Here is a 22,054-nt window from a genome sequence, read left to right on the forward strand (position 1 = left end):
GGCTTCAGGGCACCATATCCCTTTACTTAGCAGACTGTCTAGAATGACATGGTTGGGAACTATTGGTGGGGGTGGGGGGGGGGAGAGAGATGGGGGGAAGCCTAATTATTCTCATGGCTAGAAGACTTCAGGAGGTCCTATTTGTTTTGCTAGATACAAACAGATAGATTCTGTGAAACCCAGTTAATATTGGAATCATGTATGAATGGGTGAAACTCCCTTAAGTATGGTTCTTAGGATAGGATTTATGGATATATGCCAGATTAGAGGATATATGTTCCATAAACACCTGTCACAAAACTATATAATTGTGGAGGCTGCAACTAAAGAGTGTCCTGACATTGTGTTACAACTTTGTACCACCAGTAACACTTTGATAAATGCAGATACCTCAGGTCCCACCTAGAACATTGCTTGATGAGCTTTTGGGTGCACAGTAGTTGTTACCATCTTTCCTGGGTGAGACAGCTCAGATTTATAGCTGCTAAATGCACGAGACCCAAGGTATTTTGTTGATGTTAACATTTGCTGCCAACATCTAATGCCACATCTTGTTTACAGCCCATAAATTTATGACATAAAGACACCACTCAGAACTTTGATATATTATGGAAAAAAAAACCGCCCAGCAATGCCAAACACATGAATGGTTTTACATTTCAGACAGATACTTTTACACACCATTGATTGCATTTTAATATAACAGCGGTTTCATTTTGTTCTGCTGATGGATTCAGATCAGCTCTCGGCACTTAGGAACAGGGAAGTGAATGTCGCACATCTGGGAAAATAAAAGTTTTATTAAAGAAAGTATGAGCCAAACGGGGATTTTATTGCTGTCTTCGCCGTCACCTTAAAGGATGATAGAAAGAGAAAGGCTGGTTCGTTCTTCACTCTTTCCTAACAGGCAATCCCCCGAAGTGGTAAAGACCAGACCAGGTCTTTGCTCACTAGCTATTTCCTTTGGCTTATCCTTTGACCAAAGCGTATTTCATAAATGAACAAACGAACTGTCATGAAAGGAACCCCGGTTTTACAGTAGCTAGCCGCACTTAGTTTGTGATGTTACATGTCTCTTGCTGGGTTTGCCGTGTCTTGTACTGTTTGGATAGGTTTGAGCCATGGAGTTAATGAGTCTTGGTCTTCATGGATGAGAGGTGGGCTACAGCTGGAGTTGGGCTCGTTCACAGGCACTCACTTGCAAGTATTCAGTTTTTGCCAGTGACATTTCTGGAGGTGGGGTGGATGGTGGGGGTCCCAATACTTCCTAGAAGGAAAAAAATGATTACTTTTTCGCTGTCATTTGCAGCCCTGCAAACCATTGAAAAGTTGGAGACTTAGTGTTGTCTCGCCATCGCCCTTGTGATTTCAGGCATGGGTGAAAGGCTAGTTCTTCCTCCCGTCTTTCCTTCTGGTGCTGACTGCTCTGTGATGGCACCTGTCCTTCCTATCTGGGCATAGAACCTCTCAAAGCTGTAGTTCTCTTTTCTTTAATATGATTAACTCTGGGGCTCCCCATCGTATACATTCTACGTGGCGTACAAGATCCTTGGCAGGTTGGCTCAGCTGTTTTACCAGCCTTACCTCCTGCTGTTCCCTCTCCAACACTCTATCCCAGCCCCACCGGTTGCTTTGCTATCTGGTGAACACACCAGGTTCACACGCCTTCGTTCACACAAGCCTGCCTGTTGACTGCTCTCCCCCCAGCACATACCTCTGCATTTTGGAAATAACTGTCAGCAGCCAAAGCCCTGACTGCCTCTTCCCTCTAAACCCCAGGAGGAAGTAGGAACTCTTTCCTGTGTACTCCCATGTCCTCCTTCACACACTAGCTGGCGCTTCCACACTGTGGTGTGCTTGGTTATATTTGCCATTTCCATTGGGTGGTGAATCCCTCACGTCTTACTCATCTGTGTTTGACTTGGAACCATTGTGTGGAGGTAGCAGAGGGGGCATGAGCTTCGGAATCAAAAGATCTAGGTTGGAATCTCAGCTCTTCTTCTTACTAGCTGTGTGACCTTGGGCAGGTTGAGGTACTTTTCTTTGTCTCTGGAATTGGGTCTGTAGGCTGGGGATAAGGGTAGCTGTGCAAAATACTTAGTATCATCCCAGGGGCATCGCAGCCACACATATGCTTGTGGAGTTGCAGCAAATGTGTCCTTTGATGAGAGGAGCTTTCCTTCTGAGACTGACCAGTTCACAGCCCCCTTCCCCCATCACTCTTACGATTCCCACGTCACCTCAAGAGCTTCAAGATCTGAGCTGTCCCAGGAAGCCTTCCCGATAGCCGCAGTCTTCTGACGTCCTGTAACATCACTTCACTGTCTGGGTGATAATAAAGATCCTGAAACGTTAGTGCCTGGACTTGTTAATATTTGCATAATACTTGTATATCTTATCTTCTCATCTGGATTGGAGTCGTCTTAGGAGTAGGATCTATATATCTTTCTATATCATAATATTTCTTCTATTCCATCAAGATGTTTTATAAGATAGACACTTGGTTGTTATCTTTAAGTTTTGCTTGTAATGGGCTCTTATCTCTGCAGCTGATATGCTGGTGGTGTTAGTTAGGACCATTACAGGAGCTGCTATGTACAGAGATGCCCCTCCTCAACCTCCCTGCCACACTCACCTCCACATCCTCTCTGCACTTTTCTTTGTGAATTCTCCGGTGTTTAGCTGGTAAGAGAAGTGCTGCTGAATACCAATGAAGCCCCTGCTACACAGATAGAGAAAAATGATGGAAGACCCTGAGGGCACGACTCATGGAATAAACATGATCACCGTGATGTGCACTGCTGTTTCTTTACAGACTGCGCGCGCTTGTGTGTGTGTGTGTGTGTGTGTAGCTCATTTTGCTTGTGAAGGTGATCAAACCACGTTAAACGAAACATCACAGGGATATGTAAGAAGCACGCCATCCGTCTGAATCTGGGCCCTGCGTCCTGGTTTGCACTGTCACCAGGGAAATTGGTCTGTACCTTTCACTCTTTGTCAGGCTGAGCTGCAGAAGCTGAGACAACAAACCCTGGAGACCAAACACTTCATTGAACAGCAGGAAGCCGAAGAGAGAAGACTGCTGCGAATCATTGTCGAGGCCGATGGGGAGAGGCTGAGACAGAAGAAGGAGTTAGACCAGGTAGGAGCAGCTCCTCACCAGACCTGCAGACGCCACTGTTGACTCAGCTCTTCACACCAAGGCCCCTTCTTTTCTAAGCTCTTCCATTCAGTCTATCGGAAAGACGGCCCTGGAGCCCCACCTTCTGCTGATTAATCATGAAATATTCATTCATTTATTCAGCTCCTATTTACGGGCACTTCCTGGGTGTCAGCCTCTCCTCTAGGCATGGAGGATACATTGACCAAGAAAATGAGGTTCTGTCTGCAGGGAGCTTGCCTCCTAGCATAATATCATTGCTTACATATACTTACAATTTAATAATTATGTCATTTAGGGGTTAGACACTTAAATGCTTTCAGAGATCTGGCAGGTTAAAACAAAGAGAATTTGGTTACTGTGGGACAGTAAGGAGTGGCAGAGGCTGTCAAGAGTTAGCCCACCGTAAAGGCCTTCACATTTAAATGTTTATAAAATAACGTGTTGGAAAAAAATCAACCTAGCAAACATCTATGGGCCAAGGGTTATTGGATGATTATTATCGTGGATTATTTATTGTACTCCTCTTTCCAACAAGGCTGCGAACTCTCCCAGGAAGGGTCTGGTGTTGGTGTGTAGCAGGCTGTTCCCAGGGCCTCACCTCCTGGCTGCCTAGCACAGGTCCTCATTGACTGCATGAGCACTGCTGTCATCATGCAAAGTGGGCCGTTTTGTCCCCTGGTGGCCACGCCCTTCCCTCCCCTTCTAGGTCATCAGCGAGAGAGACATCCTTGGGTCACAGCTAGTTCGACGCAACGATGAGTTGGCTTTGCTGTATGAGAAGATCAAGATCCAGCAGTCCGTGCTGAACAAAGGCGAGAGCCAGTACAACCAGAGGCTGGAGGACATGAGAATCCTCAAGCTTGAGATCAAGAAGCTACGCCGGGAGAAGGGGATCCTTGCCCGGAGCGTGGCTAACGTCGACGAACTCAGGTAGTAGAAGACCCACTTGGAGCTGAGGGCACGGGAGTCTGTGGGGAGCTGCTGAAAGGACCTTGGGTTTCTCTTGTTGGTCATGGAAGGTCTTTTTTTTTTTTAAGTTTTACTTATTTATTTTTAAAATTTTAATTTATTTATTTTTAATTTTGGGGGTAGGCAATTAGGTTTATTTATTTTTATTTATTTATTCTTTAAAGGAGGTACTGGGGATTGAACCCAGGGCCTCATGCATGCTAAGTATGCGCTCTACCACTGAGCTATACTCTCCAGCCCTGGTCATGGAAGGTCTTGATCAAGTTGTATAAAATAATTTTTTTATGTTGAAACTATTAGCAAATAATGGGAACCACTTTTCCTTCATTCTGAATCTACACTGTGCCCATTCTGTGTCACAGGAAATGAACTAGTTTCCTTTCAGTGGAGCATAAGCAAGGGCAAAAGGATTTAAAAAAAAAAAAAAACCTTTATTCTGGATTTAAAAAAAGAAGCTTCGAGTCAAATCCCCAACACAAACTTGTTACAATTCAGAAAAAATTTTCCCCCAATGAGCTCTGTAGAATTTCTTTAATAAGGCAGGATGCAAGAGATGGAGCATCAATATTTAAATTGAATCCTGCTAACATTTGCACATCTTTTTCTTGGAATTATATGCAGAATGAGAAGAGGGGAAAAATTTAATTTTATTACTATTTGAGAACTCTGTTTCCTTAGAAGGCGGCCACATTTTATATCTTACTCTTGATTTATCTTCTGCAGCTTTCACTTGAGCTTAGTACGCCTTCTTCTCGCTTTAAATCTTACATTATACAAGATCTACTTTCCCTTTGGGAAAACATCACTGTGTTTTATATAGGCAATTGCAGGAAACCAAATAAGAGGTCTGGTGTTTTCTCAGTAGCTATCTTATTCCCCACAGAGTTGGAGATACACAGTATCCTTGACCACCTGGGGACAAGGACACAGTTTGGATCTGCTTCTTAAATTAGCTGAATTAGAAGATAGTTTTGATTTTTAGATGCAGTGAATACGTTCAGGAATAGCAAGGGAAGTTGCCACTCTCAAGGATAGATCAATACTCTTTTCTTTTAAAGAGTTGCTCATATTTCAGACAATGAAAGTAATACAAATTCACTGTAGAAAATGTGGGGAATGTAGGAAAAATATAAAGAAGGGATTAGAAAATCACTCATAAGTTTACTATGCAGAGATACCACCATTGACATTTTGGAGACAAATGGATTCATTCTAAGTAGCTATTGAATGATCTCCAGGACCAGCACTTAAACTTGCCAGCCATGTGTTATTTTTATTACATACACAAAGGACCAAATTCTACCCATTCTCAGTCAACACTGCTGGTTTTTTGATAATAGATTTTTATCTCTCTTTATAATGGGAAAACAACTTAATAAAGATATTGGAGGCAAGCAGGCTGAACTCCAATCTCAGACTTGGCTACCTATAAGCTGTGTGACCTTGGACAAATCACTTAACTCATCTGAGCTTTAGACTTGTAGTTAAAATGAAACATGGAAACAAACGTAATGTGCCTGGCACAGAGTCTAGTACAAAAGGAGCCATCAGTAACAGTGGCTAATACTCTTGCCCTCCTTTGCTGATGACACTGTAGAAAATTGTAGTGTTAAAAATATGCTTTTAATTCTCAGCAGCTTGTTCTGAGCTCCCTGTTGAGTGAACATCATGCGGTTAATTCTAATGGTTTGTCTTGCTAATGAGGGGAAGTCGTATTATTGGTTTAAATGAAGCAATTAAGTAAAAGAGATGGCTTAGTATTAGTAATCTGAACACCCACAGCAGACGAGGACAGATAATAATATCCTTCTTGCCCATGTCAACGCCAGTGCTTGCCTCTACTCCGCCTCCCAGCAAAACCTCTCGTGGAATAGGGTGGCAGCCGGCTCACTGGGTACTGTGGCTGGCTGTAGTGCATTACCTATTAACTAGAGATTCTCACAGATTTTAGAGTGTGTTTGAGCCTGAGCTAGCTCTTCAGGACTTTTCCAGCCATCTGTGTAGTTGTGGAACTTGAGAGAAAAGATCTCTCCTCATTTGATGTTTTTCAATCCTGACCTGCATGTTAGAATTACCAGCAGGACATGACAGTCTACGAAACCCAAGCCACATGCTGGACCAATTAGCAGAATCCCTTTGGGCACTGGGTCCAGGCAAAGGTAGGTTTTCAAAGCTCCCCAGGTGACTGCAGTATGCAGTCAGGGCGGTGAAGCTCTGTCCTAATTGATGTCAGGTTCTTGCCTGAGCCTTGATAGCGTGCATTCTGGTGCCACACCTCGTGGTGGAACGTGGATTGGGGTTTCACTGCTACTATAGGAGGCATTTAGAAACTTTAAAAAATATATTGAAATCCTCATAATTTACCTCCCCTGTTCTTTCCTTGTTCTAAATTCCTTAGATATCCAGGATCATAATTCTGAAGCAGGGGTACCTTTTTTTTTTTTTAAGCTAAAGCTGAACTTTGAGCTCTGCAAGAATTGATGCCATCTGTGTCCTGCCCAGATTAGGAGGCTGGGCTCAGTTCCCAAAGTCTCCCGATAATTCCAGCTTTTTATGAGATGTAGTGTATATGTAACCACTTAAAGATATGATACTCAAATGGGTAGAGAATTTCTTTGCAAAAGAAAGTTTGTCTTATTCAGGCAGGAGCTTTTTCACACGCAGAGAGAGTTCCTGAAGGAGAGGACAAGATGCCGAGCCCTGGAGGAGGAGCTGGAGAACCCCATGAACGTGCACAGATGGAGGAAGCTCGAGGTAACCTCTGGCACAGCCTCCACCCACCCCCAAACCTCTGTCTTCCCTGCTTGTCTCCTTACCTCAAGGCCAATAAGAAGCGTGTTTTTATTTAATGCAGTGCGATTGTCGCCTAAAATGTCAGGCTGGATCAAATGTAATTTGGATTGTTCCAGATTTGGGTTCTGTTTGGACAGAACCCTTTCTGCCTAAAGAAGACCCAGTGAAAGCTGTGAACTGGCCTCACCAATGGACATTTTGTTTTGTTTTTGTTTTTGTTTTTGTTGAAGCAGTTTTTGGTCAACCAGCTATTTTTCGGCTGCCTGTTTTTCTTGGATAGTTAATTGCCTTCACCTGCATTGACCACCAGCCTCTTCACCATCTTTCAGTCGGCCTTTGCCTCCTTTTATTCCCCACAGGAAATAGGGCTTTTGTGAACTAGCCCTCTTTTCAAAGAACTAACGTTGTGTTAGTTAAACCCCTTCTCTTAGGATCTGGGGACACAGCCAAAGTCCCATTGGTAGATGATGGATAATAAACCTCACAATTTATTTTATGACCTCCTGATAGGCATTACCACCAGCAGTTCACAGTGGAAGACAAACTGCTTATTCAAGAGAAAGATGTCCATCTCCTATAGTTGTACCCAACAGTATGGGGGCCACAAGGGGTTTGGACTAAGTGCACAGTTAGGGTGCTGGGAGAATAGAAGTGTGTGATATAGAAAAGAGGGCACGGGGAAAAATCAGCCAAGTAGGTTTTTGTTTTTGTTTTTTATTTTTTCCTTTAAATGAAGAAAGCATTAAAGATAATGCATTATAAATTGTGATGTAAACATAAGGCCTGAATTTTAATGACGTCCATTGTTGCCAAGTGAATGTGGGTGCCAAATCTAGTCCCAATGTGTGGGCATCAGTTGGCTCTGCTTAGTATTTCTTAAGCACAGTCAGACTCCATGGAATATCTCCCCCCACCTCTCTTGGACCCTTATTTATTTCTCTTCAAATGCCAAGAGTCGGGTAGTTTACTAAACAATGATACGGTTGTGTCTGGGGAAGTGGGGCTAAAGATTTTAAATTCGTTTACTGTCACAGTAGTTTTCTTCCATGTGTTTTCAAGCAGATCTTTGAAGTTTCCAATTCATGTCAATTTCTATTAAAAAAATTAGAAAGTAGAGACTCTGGGAGGCAGCTGAAGATATTTAGCTGCTAAATTAATTCTGAGTGTCAGTACAGTTGGAAGTGAAGCTTTGGCTCAAAGTCCAGAGGACAAATTATCAAGGTATAACTGCAGATCTTGTTTGAATTATGCATAGACTGAAGGCACATCAAAGCTTTCGGGATTGATAACGCTGTTTGAGAGCTAAACACCAACACCATGGCTGTGTTCTGCTGCCAATTATTAGCAGACATCCCCCTCATAGGCTGTAATGAATCTTCTTGTTGACAATTAGGAAAGGAGAATCCTGAGATGGAATGAATTAGGGAGCCCCGTCTCATTCCTATGGAAGCAGAGATGACAGTAGCGAAACCTCAGAGCATAGTAATTAAAAACCCCAGGCTTTGGAGCCAGACATATCTGGGCTTGAATCCAGCTCGACCTTTATCAGTGTGGGGAAATGACTTCCTCCTCTGAGCCTCAGATGCCTTATCTGTAAAAAGGGAAGATAATACTGTCTAAGAGGGCTGTCATGTGACTAATATTTAATAATATTTGAAAAGCACTCAGCCTGGTTTCTGGATGGTGGTGAAGAGTCAGGTTTGATGCCCTGTAGCTGTCATATTGTGGTTACTATTTCCCCTGGTGAAATAAACATATTAACTTTCCATTTATCTACTAACTAGAGGTAACAGATAAAACATTAGCCAGACATCAGTCTATTTTGATGATGTCTCATCTGTTATACTTTTTTTTTTTTTGGTTCTGATTCTCTCTGTATTGGGTCTACAGCTTTGCAGTCGATTTTCAGAAAACATTGATTTTTGCATAGGGACCTCAGTGCTTTGAAACTGATCATCTTGGCTGCTTAATTTTGTTCCTTTTGAACAGGCCAGTGACCCCAGTACCTTTGAGCTGATTCAGAAAATTCATGCCCTGCAGAAGCGTCTCATCAGCAAGACGGAAGAGGTGGTTGAAAAAGAGCTGCTCCTCCAGGTAACATTTCCATGTGCTGTACTCATTGTATGAGCATATTTTCTTAGCGCCGGCGTCCTCAAGACTAGGTTTTGTTAATTTGGCAGTGTTGCATGCATGCCCTGTTTTCAACTGTAGATGGCAACAGGGACTCACACACAGAGAACAAACAACCTGATTAATTGGTCTTTGACGCTGCCATCACTGATATTTCAAGAATTCTAAAAAATTAAGTTCAAGTCTAGATTTACTCTATTGGGTAATGTGAGCTGCCCCCTCTATCCCAACATCTCTGCAGTTTGCTTTGTTAGATTCTTTTAAATACTTTTCTTCATGTCTTCATATAATATGAAACGCCATGATTTTGATTTTGAAAATTAGCTTAGAGCTAATTTTCATAGAGCACAAGTGTCCTCTGGAGGATTTGTGAGAGCGAAATGGAAGCAAAGGTATCTTTGTGAAGATTTTATGTGGTAAGTTAGTCTGGAGCAGTTAGGAGTGGTAACATCCCTGTGTGCCTGTATCTTTGCAAGTACCAGTTGTCATCACTGTCGTTTCCTTCATCACCAGACACTGTGCTGGTGGCTTTATCTCCTTGTCTCAGGTCCTCTTCACAGTTCGATAGAGGGGGTGGATATTGTCACCCCCAATCAGTGGGTAAGGAAGTTGAGCCCCAAGGAGTTTGGTGTGGATTACACTGTAGGCTCTGGTGTTAGGTGGCTTGGATTGGAATCCTGCCTCTTTCAGTCTGTAGTGTGTGAGGTTAACTTCTCTGCATCTGAGGTGCTTGATCTGTGTTGTGGGACAATAATAGAGCCTGCGGAAAGGGACGTTGTTGGGACACTAAGAGTCTGCGAGACTGATGGCTCAGGGTGCCCATCTTTGCCATCATGTCCTGTCCTATCGCCTGCACCCAAACTCACACAGATGCTCGTGGGCTGCCTACGTCCTAACTCACCAGATGTGGGGAGAGAGCGCCTGCACTTTGCTCTTGGTCCACATCGCTGACCTCTGAGGGCAGCCCAGGGTGGGGAAAGCCTGTGATTCTCCCCTGTAATAAAATTAGCCAGCACTCAGTATGGAATTCTAGGATATAAGGCTACTTGTCCTCAGCAGTTTAACCATTCAATTTCAGTAGCTCTCTCTGAAACTGAGTAATTTGGTACAAGGAAGAGCATTCACAGAACCTAGCATGTAATTGTGCCCAGTAGAATTCAGTTGTCCCCTTTCATTTCACCTTCCCTCAGCCATCATCTCAGGCCTCGTCATTCTGGTTCAACCCCCATGTGGAGAAAGCGTGACACTCCAGTGTCCTCGGTCACCATTTATCATGTACCAAACATAGTAGCTCCTGCCTTTGCCTGGGCCTTCTGTGTGGCTGGCCTCGTGCAAGGTGTGTGCGTCTGTTCATTGTTTTCTCTACGGTCAGTGAGATCTGAACATGAGATCTGAACCTTGGATGTGTATTGAATGACATTAAGAAAGGTGTGATAGGAGTATTACGGTTTTGTAAAAAAAGAAAAAAAGCCCATTTCATAAGAGAAACATACTGAAGTATTTACAAATGAAATGATACATAGTCTGGGGTTTACTTTAGAATTTTAGAGCAAAGAAATGAAGAAAGGGGAAGGGAAGGGAGACACCTGCATGTGGAGATGGAGGATCAGTGACATAAAATTGGCAAAATGTTAAAAGAAAAAAAAAGGGAGGGGATGTTGTAAGGAATAAAGAGGCTAGCATTATGCTTGGCACATAGTAAGTATCTAATAAATATTAGCAATTATTATTATTTCTAATTCCAGACTCTGTAATCTTAACCACTGGGATATTATTAGTAAAAGTAAGAACTTCTGTCCATGAGCAAGGGTGCGTTTGCCCCTTCTCTTTTATATTCTGCCTTAGAAAAGACGTTTTCCCTGAAGTTGAGTATACAGTGAGTGGCCAACAGGGATTTTCCTCACCTCTCATTAATGAGCATGGTGGTTAAGAGGGCAGACTTCAGAGTCAGAAAGATCTGGTCTTGAGTCATCTCCAATGCTTCCTATTTCATGACTTGAGGAGAATTACATATATTCTTCAAACCTCAGTTTCTCTATCTGTTAAGTGGGTATAATAATACCCGGGTTCATTATGGAAGGATGATACTCTCTTCAGAGTACACACCCGAAAGTCCTACTGTAGGAATAACCAGTTAGTGCCTGGGCACCAGGGTCCGCAGTCCAGGGTTTGAGCTGTGGTTCCACCAGTGCCAGCCACAAGTCACGTGCCCACAGCCATGCAGCTGGTAAGTGGCAGAGTGGGGACTCCAATGAAGCAGTCAGCTCCAGAGCTGACTTCCTACCACTTCATTACCTGCCTCTCCTGTTCTTATCACGATTAGTGTTAAAAGGAACCATTTTGTGTTTTGCCAAACCTTGCTCTTGTAAGTTTGTTTCATACTTTGTCGACTGCTCTAACTTTATTATTCCTTTCCTTCTGTGTACTTTGGGTTCATTCTGTTCTTTTTCTACCTTATTAAGATTGATACTCAGCTCATTAATGTTCAGCCAACTTTTCTAATGTAAGCATTTACAGCTACAGAATGTCCTTTAAAACTTTGGTTTCTTCCTATGGGTTTTGAAATATGGTATTTTCATTTTCTTTAGTTCTAAATATTTTCTATTTGCAGAATTATTTCTCCGTTGAGAGTAAATCTTGAAAAATACCCATTATTTATCTTGTGGTAATTAAAATTACAAATTTGAATTTCCAAATATATATGTGTTTAAGTAATCTTTTAGTTATTGATTTCTCACTTTTTTGCCTGTGGTCTCTATTATGCTGATTCTTTGCAATTTGTTGAGACTTGCGTTGTGACCAGCCAAGTGGTCAGTTTTATAACTGATGCTTACGTGCTTGAAAAGGATATGCATTCTCTAAATAGAATGCATGTTTTTTTTTTAAAGATTCAGTAGTCTACACGATGTTCGTCAGACCAGCCTTTTAATTGCATTGTCCAAATCCACATCTTTCCTGATTTCTTTGTCTACCTAATCACTGAAAGAGAAAAGTTTGGCGATTTGTCTTTTTCTCCTTGTAGTTCTGTCATTTTTGGACACTTTGGATTATCACAAAGTGAGTAAAAGGTCATGGTGTACATTTCTTCTTGGTGAATTGTTCCTTTGATATTATGCAAGAACTCTCCTGAATTCTTAATGCTTTTACTTACAAAATTGTCTGATATTAATATAGCTCTGGGGTTTTTTTTGCATAATTTTTCTATACTTTTAAACTTGTAGCATACTTGTATTTCGGTGAGTCTCTTGTAATTAAAAAAAACCCTAATCTGGTATCTTTGTCTTTTTGGCTGGTGTGTTTAGTCTACTTGTATTTATTGATAATTTTAGGTTTATTTCTACTTCTTGTTTTCTATTATTTGTTCTGATTTTTTTTTTAATGCTGAGAAATGATCTGTTCCTGCTTTCTATTGGATTGAGTTTTCTTTATTCTATCTTTTCCCCTCCACCAGCCACTTCTCTCTCCTCATTACTCCCTATTTTCCTTTCCCTGGTTTATTTGTTTATTTTTTCCGAATAGTTACCACGACTGAATGTAATTCCCTCTCTCTCTGATTTCCTTAAAAATTTAACATGCATAGTTGACATCAAGTCTAAACAAATTTAAAGTTGATCAATATCCTTATCCTTCTCACGAACAACAGAAGGGCTTGGAATGCTTTAATTCAGATTACCTCTTATGGTCCTCCCAGTGTTAGTCGTCATCATCATCAGTATTTTATAGAGCCAATGAATTATTTATTCAGAGTCACCAAAATATTTACCAGTTAATTTTTTATTTCTTCGTATCTCCAACTTCTTACTTCTAGTTTCCACCTCCTTCTTTTTGAAGTGCATGCTTTCATAGTCCTTTCAATGATAAATTTTTCAGTGGCTAACACTCTCTTTTGCTTGTCTGAAAATGGTTTTATTTTCACCTCACTTGTAAATGATTAAGTCGAAATCCTGTTTTCTATTTGTACTTTGAAGATGTTAGTCCCCTGTGTTAGTTTCTGTGATGCTACTGAGGTGTCTACTGTCAGTCTAATTATTATTGCTCCTTTTTAAGTATCCTGCCTTTTCTTCTGCTTGATTGTTAGAGCTCCTCTTTGTCTTCAGTGTTCTGGAGTTTCAGCACAATACATTTAGTATGAATTTAGTTCTAATTGCTATGCTTAGGACTCATTGTATTTCCTGAGTCAGAGGTTTCCTGTTGTTAAAAAACAAAATTCAACTGAATAAATTTTAGAGGTCTTATTGATTTTATCCAACAATTCATGAATTGGGCAGCATTCCATCTAGCAATTTGAAAGGAACTCCAAAGAGCTGTACAAAATGGGAGGCTTTTATAGGCAGAAGTGAGCAGGATGATGTTACTTGCAAAGAGTGGGTTGTCTAGGCAAGGTCAACTTCCTTTGGGGGATGGCAGGGGCCACCAGTGTTGACCAGGTAATTCCAGCCTCACCAGTTAAGATTACATTTTTAATAAAGGCTGAATCTGCAGTTAGGTTAAGTATTAAGTCTGAGTTTGGTGATGTGGGCTTAGCACAAATGACTCCATTTTGGGCCTTCTGTCTCTTTTTTTTTTTTTAACACTGTGTCTTTGAATAATCTCTCTTTTATTCTATTTTCACTCCTTCTGGAATTCTTATTAGATGTATCTTGGATTTTTCCCATTCTTTTTTTCTTATGTACTGACCTCTTTGATATTTTTCTTCTCTTTATTTCTTATGTTACATTTTCCCAGCTTTAGCTTCTTGTTTACCAAGTCTCCCTTGAGGTGTGTTTATCTGCTAATAGCCAATCTACCAAGATTCTATTTTCAATAATTCAATTTTTGTTTTCTAGAGATTCTTTTTCACATATGAGTGGTCTTTATTGATAGTGTCTTGATCTTTCATGTTTTTATTCCTTCCTTTATGTCTTCAGTTAATTGAAACATTTATTTTATAGTCTTTATTTGATTGTTCTATTATTTGAAGGTCTTTCCTGTTGTTTATTGTGACTGCTGACTTTCATTCATGATGGACCTTTTCCTTTTGCATTGTGATTTTGGATTGTGAACTCATTTTCAGAAAGGCTTTACATATGGGACTTGGGAATGGTCCAGGTTAAAGGTAGGTCCCTTCATTTGTTTCTGTTGGGTGCCCTAGGAGATCTCACTTGCTTAAGATAATTTTTTATGTTAAATCCTCATTTTGGAGCTTTCTAGACTACCCAATTAATTTATGTTAAAACTCTAAACTCTTATGATAGAAGAACTATGAATACAAATTCTCAGGGAAGCCATTTTATTCCCTGCCCAGAGCCCAGGAGAGAGAGTTAGATTTTCTTGTGGTCTTCCTGTCCCAGTGGGTGAATTTCTACCTGTTGTGTCTTTTCACTGAGGGTGTAACTCTTGTAAGCCCGTAACTTTATGTGGAGGAATCTCAGTACCAACTCCCCACTTTACACAGGTTTAGCACCTCATTTTATATCTTCTTAAAGCCATTAAAATCCAAGCTCCTTATTCAGTGAGTCCAGTCACTTATCCCAGTCAGCCCCCAAGGCGTAGCTGCCATATCTATCTACTGCTCTAATATGATTCACCCTTTGATTTTGATACTTGAGGATCAAACTACTTGTAAACTCCTTTTTGTGATTAAAAGGATGTGTTGTTTTGTTAAGCAAGTCAAATGCTTTGTGGACTTTAGTTTGCAGGTTATTGAGTATACCATAATGCCATAAACAGAAATTTCTGGTTTATTCTAATCCTTAGTTTTCTCATCCACAAACTGGGACAATAGTAGAATTAAGTGTAAGTACACCTAAAGGTTGATCAGAGTCTTTAGTAGTCATTAACATTCTGGTGATGATTGTTAATATTGTTAACCAGCAAGCATTTTCTCCCCAGGTCTCCAAAGTTGAATAGCCTGCCTCAGTCCCCTCTGTCCAACTCCTCATTTAGCCTTTCTTTTGGAGGCTTGGGCTGCCCTGTGCCTGCTGTGAGTTTTCTTCCAGAGCTTGTGCATCTGCCGACAACAAGCCTTGTTATCCTGGTGAAACCCCAGGCGTGCTACGGGGGTTGACAGTTTCTCAATTTCAGCTGCTTTATTAAATTATTGGAGAAGTTCTCTGAACTCACAACAGAACATTTTGCAATTAGGAAGATTTCTGGTTGAATTCTTCCTAGTATCAGAACATTTTTAAAATGACCGTTTAATCTGTTTCAGGGGAGGAAGAATCCCTGTCACCTCCCAGCACAGGTGTAATGCAAGTCTGTTTGCCCCCAATAGACTGTAAACTCTTTGAGAAAAGACTCTTGTTAATTCACCTTCCTAACCCCAGTGCCTGATACAGTACCAGGCATGTAATAAGTGCTAAATAAAGATGGACAGACTCTTTGCCTGGGCAACTCCTATTCACCCTTTCGGCCTAAGCGTAAATACTTTTCCCTCAGAGGACCCCTCTTCCTAGGTTATGTCTCTTGGTGTATGTTTCTATACCTTGGCTTCTCTTTCCTACCGTGGTCACACTCGTCATTCATGAAATAATTGCAGCTGTGCACTTAATGACTTTTCTGCTAGACCATAAGCTTCACAAAGTGTTCCTATGTCTGTCTTAATGATTACTTCATCCCTCGTCCCTTGCCCACAGAAAAATATTTGTTTAGTGATTGAGTGAATGTTGCGAGAATGGTGGTCCTTCAGTAAGTGGTATTTCACACAGTCATTTGAGTTCTGTCTTGGAGCTCTGGGAGGTTATGGGAATTATTCTCCCTGTTGCCTTTGAATTTTTGTATTAACTTCTAACTTTGCAGGAGTCGGGAATTTACTGTGGTTTATGGATCTATAAACTTGGTGCAAACTGTCTGGGTCCTTTCTGCATGCCGAGGCAGGCTGATTCATGCAGTGTGCTCAAAGTTCTCCCTTGCTCAAGGATAACTTGATTTTACAGTTTTAGTGGTAACAAGTGGTCTGTATTCTTGCCTGAACCGGAATCTGAAGTGTGGATGGGAAGGATTTCTTTTCTTTTCCCACCAGGCTACTCTCCTCTTTTAGGAAGCAAGGACAAGGCAAGCATCACTGAAATGTGGCTCCTGCTGGCCTCTCCTTTCTGTCTTTGCTCCATTTATTCCTCATCTCTCCCAAATCCCTTAGTAGTAATAATTTCTTTTTAAAAAGGCATCTGTAGGATTAGGCAGGCATGTGTGCCATGAATAACTGCTATCCTGTACTAGCATTACATCACCATCATCATCATCACATCAAGATGGGATTCCAAATAATGGCACAAGTCCTGATAACATTAGAGTAGGAAGCTTGAATCCCTTGCCAGAGGCTTTTTAAAAACACAAGGAACATTTATAGCAGCTGGGACCTGTTTTGTCCAAGTGCTTAAATATGGCAGAGCAAGCTCGTATACCTTCACCTTCAAGGCCAGACAGGTAACAAGAAAGAGCAAAGTGAACTTTGTGTGTCACAATCACAAATGGCAACTGACAAGGGGCTAAGGGTGAGAGTTAAAAGGGCATAGTGGGGACCCCAGCACATAGGGGGCTTTGGGTCCATCTCTAGGAAGCGGTTAAACTCACCCCAGCTAATTGTGGTGCATGTCATCAAATCTTAAATTTTTCAAGAATAGTTGGAAATGTGAATTTTTATGTTCCCTATACTGAGTTTTAAATATTGGCAACTTTAAGAACATTGCATGGCCCTCCCAGAAACATATCTGCCAACCACCCTTGACCCATAGGCAGCTAGTTTGCAACCTCCAGCTTCAAGGCCTGGGGGAGAAAGAATTTAAAGGAGCAACAGCAGCACAGTCAGCTTTACTTATTTCAATTTCTTTGATCTAGTCCTTTGTTACGGTTTCTGGATGGAAATACACGGCTGTGAATCAAGAGGGAAAGAGGAAATAGGGAAGGAGGAGGCTACAGGTGGAATGCACTGGTGGACAGTCAGAGAAGTTAGGCTGAGCTCCTTTGAGGACGTGAGCCAGGAGGCAGGGAAACCTGGCTGTGTTTTGTGGGGCAGCAGTGGGTGGGCTTAATAGAAGGTGTCTGTTTCCCCAGCTGCTAATGGCTCTGCCTTAATTTCATTGTAAAGCTTTTCTGAAACAGAGAAGCATTCCCTGAATTGTCAATGAGACCTGGTTGCCTCCTGACCCTCTTGATGCATGGACAGCAGATGTATGGCTGGTATCTGCTCAACTTACAGCTTACTGAGCCTCCGTGCCAGGGCGCCTGTGGTTCCTGGGTAAATCAGACAGACTCGATCCTGGCTTTGATGGACCTCCTGGTTCTGCAGCCACAGTGCAGTGCGACAAGGTCTGTGATTCTCTTCAGGACTTGATGGGACTCTGAACAAGGCTCTGAGGTGGTCAGGGGTCTCAGTTTGGGTTCCCCAAAGCAGAGACTGAGGCAAGGGCTTGGTTGCGGAGGTGGACTCAGGAAGCTGGAGTGAGGGAGCAGGAGCGTGAGGCGGGGGAGGAGGAGAAGGCAGTGCAGGGCCGGAGAGAGCTGGCCATCCCTGTGGGTGTCTAAGTTCCGACGCCACCAGAGTGCCTCCGAGGAGCCACGCTGAAACCACTGCAGAATTGTCCCGTCAGAGGAAGGGAGGCTGGGACTGCTCACGGGCTTCCCTTCCCCACTGGCTGAAGGTTGCCCCCGTGGGACTGGGCTGCTTCTGAAAACAGGGTCCTTCACTTGTTCCCAGTCCCACCTCTGAGGAAGCCCTGGCCGGAGGCAGAAAGGCTGACTCCGCAGGCAGTTGGGGTGGAAGCTGCCCACGTGTTCCAGGAACTGATGGCCATCCCACTGCGCCAGGCATTTCAGCTGCAGCTGAAAGTTTGAGATGGACTGGGAAGATGAGGCTCAGGACACACACAGTGTCTGTCACAGAAATTGTGGTTTCCTGATAGACCCTGAAGACCGCTGCCCGTACACCCCTTCCTCCCTGCCCCTTACTGCGTACTTCTCACCTGAGTGGTCAGTTGCCAATCCGCATGAGGCAAAGGCAGTGGCTATTTTACAACCAAGTGCCCATTTGGTCTTCCCCCATCCCACCCATCTACTGCTATTCCAGCAGCTAGTGACACGGTCAGGGCAGCCTGTGGTTCATTTAAAAGATGGTGCCCTGATTTTGTTCTAATCACAACCATCCTTTATGGAGTGCTTCCTGTGTGCTGGGCACTGTGCTTTACCCATGCACAGTCCTCAGGGTGATGGTGAGCGCACAGTGAACTCGCCAGATGGTGGAGGCGTGAAATGAGCCATCGTTCATAGGAGCAGGTGGGACAATTTCAGAGAAAGAAAACAAACTTGACCTCGCAGAATGTTCATTTCACAGGTGAGAACACTGAGGCATTTCCCTTCATATGTCGAATAGTGACATATTACTAGAAGGGTTAATCACTCCAGGGGGTTACCAAGCGTGGGGACACACTACCTGATGGCAGTGACACACGGAAATGACCCACGTGAGAAGACTGCTTTGATGTGGTTCTGCTTTGTGTTGCTTTAGGAAACTGTCACCGGCTCCCGCGACTGTTTCTTGTGCGGAGAGGTGTAGGGAATGGGCATGTCCCTCAGATAAAGAAATGATGAACCGAGCTGGAAGCCGCTGCTTCTTTCTTGCTTTTGGGTCCTGCCCTTTCAGGGTGAACTTTCTTCTAATTTAATTTTATGACTGACTAGATGTCAAGTCTGGTTTACTTAACTGTAAAACGGCTTGAAGGATAGGAGGCTTTGGATGGATCTGTGCAAGTTATTGGCTGGGCGGGGGGAGCAAACTGTATTTTTAGATAATTCTTTGGTAAGGATCTTCATTTTTCCTGATCTTCTGATTATTTTACATTTGTTGAGTGTTTACGGTGGGTGAGACCTTACTCTAAGTGCTTTGTATACGTACAATCTCATTTAATCATTGTCACAACCCAATAAGAAAAAAGCTATTATCTATCCCTTTATAGGCAAGAAATTCGAGGCATAGGAAGGTTGAGAGACTTGCCCCTAAGGCCACACATCCAGCACCAGGTGGAGTTTTGAGTCTAACTTTGGCAGCCTGGCTCCGTGGAGAAATATATTCATTGATCTGTCTTGTGCAGACCACTGAGGTCATTAATGGGGAAGGTGCACTTTTCCCAGTGTATCTAGAGCCTTGCTGCTCTAACTATGGTCCTAGGACCAGTGGCACTGGCATCACCTGACAGCTTTCTAGAAATGCAGAATCTCAGTACCTCCCCAGACCTTAATAAATCAGAACCAGCATTTTAACAAAATCCCTAGGCATTCAGGATACTGGTTCAGTCAGAGAAGCACTGGGGCTGTAAAAGGTGACCACCTTAGCTCCAAAGCAAGAGCCATGGTTCAGGAAGGAACCCCACAATTCCTGGTTCCTACATGCATGGCCTTGCCTAGTTACCTGACCTTCCTTCTCTGACGCCTGGAGCTTATCACCTTATCAGCATCCTTTGCTTGCTGTGAAGATGAAGAGAAGGAACTGCATAAAGCACTTAGCAGAGGCCAGCGGTCATCAGAACTGGTCAGTGCTCAGAAAATATCATTATAGCCGGCCCTCGGTCTTCATGGGTTCCACGTCCCAGATTCAAAGAACTGCAAATCAAAAATATTTTTAAAATTCCAGAAAGTTTTGAAGAGCAAAACTTGCAGTTGCCATGTGCTAGCAACTAGCTACATAGCATTCACATCGTATGAGGTATTATATATGCTCTAGAGATGATTTAAAGTATACAGAAGGACGTGCGTAGGTTAGGTGCAAATACAGTGACATTTTGTATTGGGGACTTGAGCATCCGTGGATTTTGGTGTCTGTGTGGGGTCCTGGAACACCAACCTCCCATGGATGCCGAGGACGACTTTATTCTGGTTTGGAGCATGGTAACCTCACATTTTGGTCCTCAGCTCTTGAATGACAAGGACTGAGACCTAGGAGGAAACTGATAAATGAGTGCTTCCAGGCTTTGAGGCATGTTTTAGGACCCCATAAACTTTTGAAGCCTACTGATGTTAGCATGAAAATTCTAGAATATTTCTTTGTTAGTAGAGACATGAGAATCTGTGATCCCATTTGATAGTAGCCCGGATGCATCTGACAGAAGCTGCAGAGAGTTTTGAAGATGGAGGGAAATGACAGTAACAGCTCACGTTTACTGCCTGCTGCGTGCACGCCCAGCCGCCCTGGGCTAGAGCATCTTGCTTTCACTGTTTCCATAGGAAGCCCAGATGAGGTTGACGCTGTTGCTGTTCCCATTTTCTAGAGGAGGAAACTGAGGCTTCTAAACAAAATCTACCCAAGATTTGACCCCTAAGAAATGCCAGAGCTGCAATTATAGACTAGGGTTTAGTAAACTATGGCCTGCAACAGGCCGTGTCTGGCTCACTTCCTGTTTTTATAGGGCCCACATTAAGAATCATATTTATATGTTTAAGTGGTTAGAAAAAAAATAAAAAGAAGAAGAATATCTTGTGACTTGTAAAAATGATGTGAAATTCAAAGTCCAGTGTCTACAAATCAAGTTGTATTGGTGCACAGCCACCCGCATCCACATATCTGTGGTCCAGGACTCCTTTATGCTGTGGCAGCAGAGCTGAGTAGCTGTGGCAGACTCTGTGGCCTACAAAGTCTACAGTAGTTACTCTCTGGCCTTTTGCAGTAAGGATTGCTGACCCCTCTTAGGAACCTCCATCATTGAAATCCAGAACAGAACCTCTTGCCCGTGTTCTGTGGTGCCTCTCCATAGAGCCAGTAAACATCCCATTTCTTCCCCGCCACATCCCCCCAAACCCCAAAGGAATTGTTCAGTTGTTAAAGAACTGCCCTAAGATATGGAAGACAGAATTCCAACATTGTGTCCCAGCTGCTGATGGTGTGATCTACACCGAACATAATGCTTGCCTGCTCAGTTAGCGGATAACTAAGTGACGTCCTCCACAAACAGAGCTGATATTGTTGAAGATACTCCTTCCCTAGAGAGACCAAGGGACTGAAAGGCACAGTGTCGCTGAAGCTGTTGGCTGGAAGCCCATCTGTGAAACTTTTGTTCTGTTCTAAAATCAGAGGGAAGAAGAATGAGATGCGGGGAGGGAACACCTCCTGTAGAGCCTTGCTGTCTTCGCCAAAGAATGTCTAACTTGTTGGGAATGGTGGAGGGGGCTTCTTTCCCAATGTGCTCCTGGTCGGAGCTGTGCCCCCGCCACCACTTCCTCGCACTTCCTGGGGGATTCCTGCTGTCCTGCACATGCTCTTCCTGTCAGGGAGGATGGAAGGGGCAATTAGAGGTTGTTCAGAAAACGTGATGCTATAGAAAACAAACTTATGGTTACCAGTGGGGAAAGGGGGTGGGAAGGGATAAATTGGGAGTTGGAGATTTGCAAGTAATAACTACTATATATAAAATAGATAAACGACACGTTTCTACTGTATAGCACAGGGAACTGTTTTCAGTATCTTGTAGTAACCTATTAATGAAAAAGAATATAAAAAGGAATATTTGTATTTGTATGTATGTCTAAAACATCATGCTGTACACCAGAAATTGACACAACATTGTAAACTGACTATACTTCAGTTACAAAAAAGAAACAGGATGCCAGTGCTGGCCCTGCACAGAGATGTGCACACATCCGTGAGGCCAGCCTGTGGGGCACGTGGTTTGTCTAAGAGCCTCAGTGTGAGCCCTTGGAGAGGACGGTACCTCTCTCATGATCTTATAGCAGCGCTGCAACCATTAATGTCTGAAGGGCATGTTATCAAAGTGCCTTCTATACACGGCATCTCAGTGGTTCCCAGACGTTCACCTGGGGATTGAGAAAATCTGTATGTCCCCACACATAAATATTCATTGGTCTGTAATGAGTGCAATGCATAGCATAAAGCCAGTTTTACTTTTCAACTTGGGGGGTGCCCTTTTCCCCATGTCCTTTTTTGTTTTTGGAGATGCTGTTTTTTTGGAATGGCATTCTCTTATTTTTTTGTACATTCCTTTCTTTCATGAAAATGATTGGTGAGAGCTCCTGACC

At 42.8% G+C, this 22,054-nt stretch overlaps 1 protein-coding gene across 6 annotated transcripts in view; it reads left to right on the forward strand.

Moving 5' to 3' along the window:
- Positions 1–22,054, forward strand: part of CFAP58 (cilia and flagella associated protein 58) — a 214,565-nt gene that overhangs the window by 49,963 nt on the left and 142,548 nt on the right. For all 6 annotated transcript variants that reach the window (XR_012077570.1, XR_012077569.1, XR_012077568.1 and 3 more), the window contains exons 12-15: positions 3,002–3,142; positions 3,870–4,093; positions 6,775–6,886; positions 8,915–9,019. Coding sequence is in view for 2 of the 6 variants with exons in the window: in XM_072971840.1 (XP_072827941.1) it covers positions 3,002–3,142; positions 3,870–4,093; positions 6,775–6,886; positions 8,915–9,019 (582 nt within the window). In the remaining 4 variants the exon portion in view is untranslated. The remainder of the gene's footprint in view (positions 1–3,001; positions 3,143–3,869; positions 4,094–6,774; positions 6,887–8,914; positions 9,020–22,054) is intronic.

This window comes from Vicugna pacos, chromosome 11 (genome assembly GCF_048564905.1).
Source record: "Vicugna pacos chromosome 11, VicPac4, whole genome shotgun sequence".
NCBI lineage: Eukaryota > Metazoa > Chordata > Mammalia > Artiodactyla > Camelidae > Vicugna > Vicugna pacos.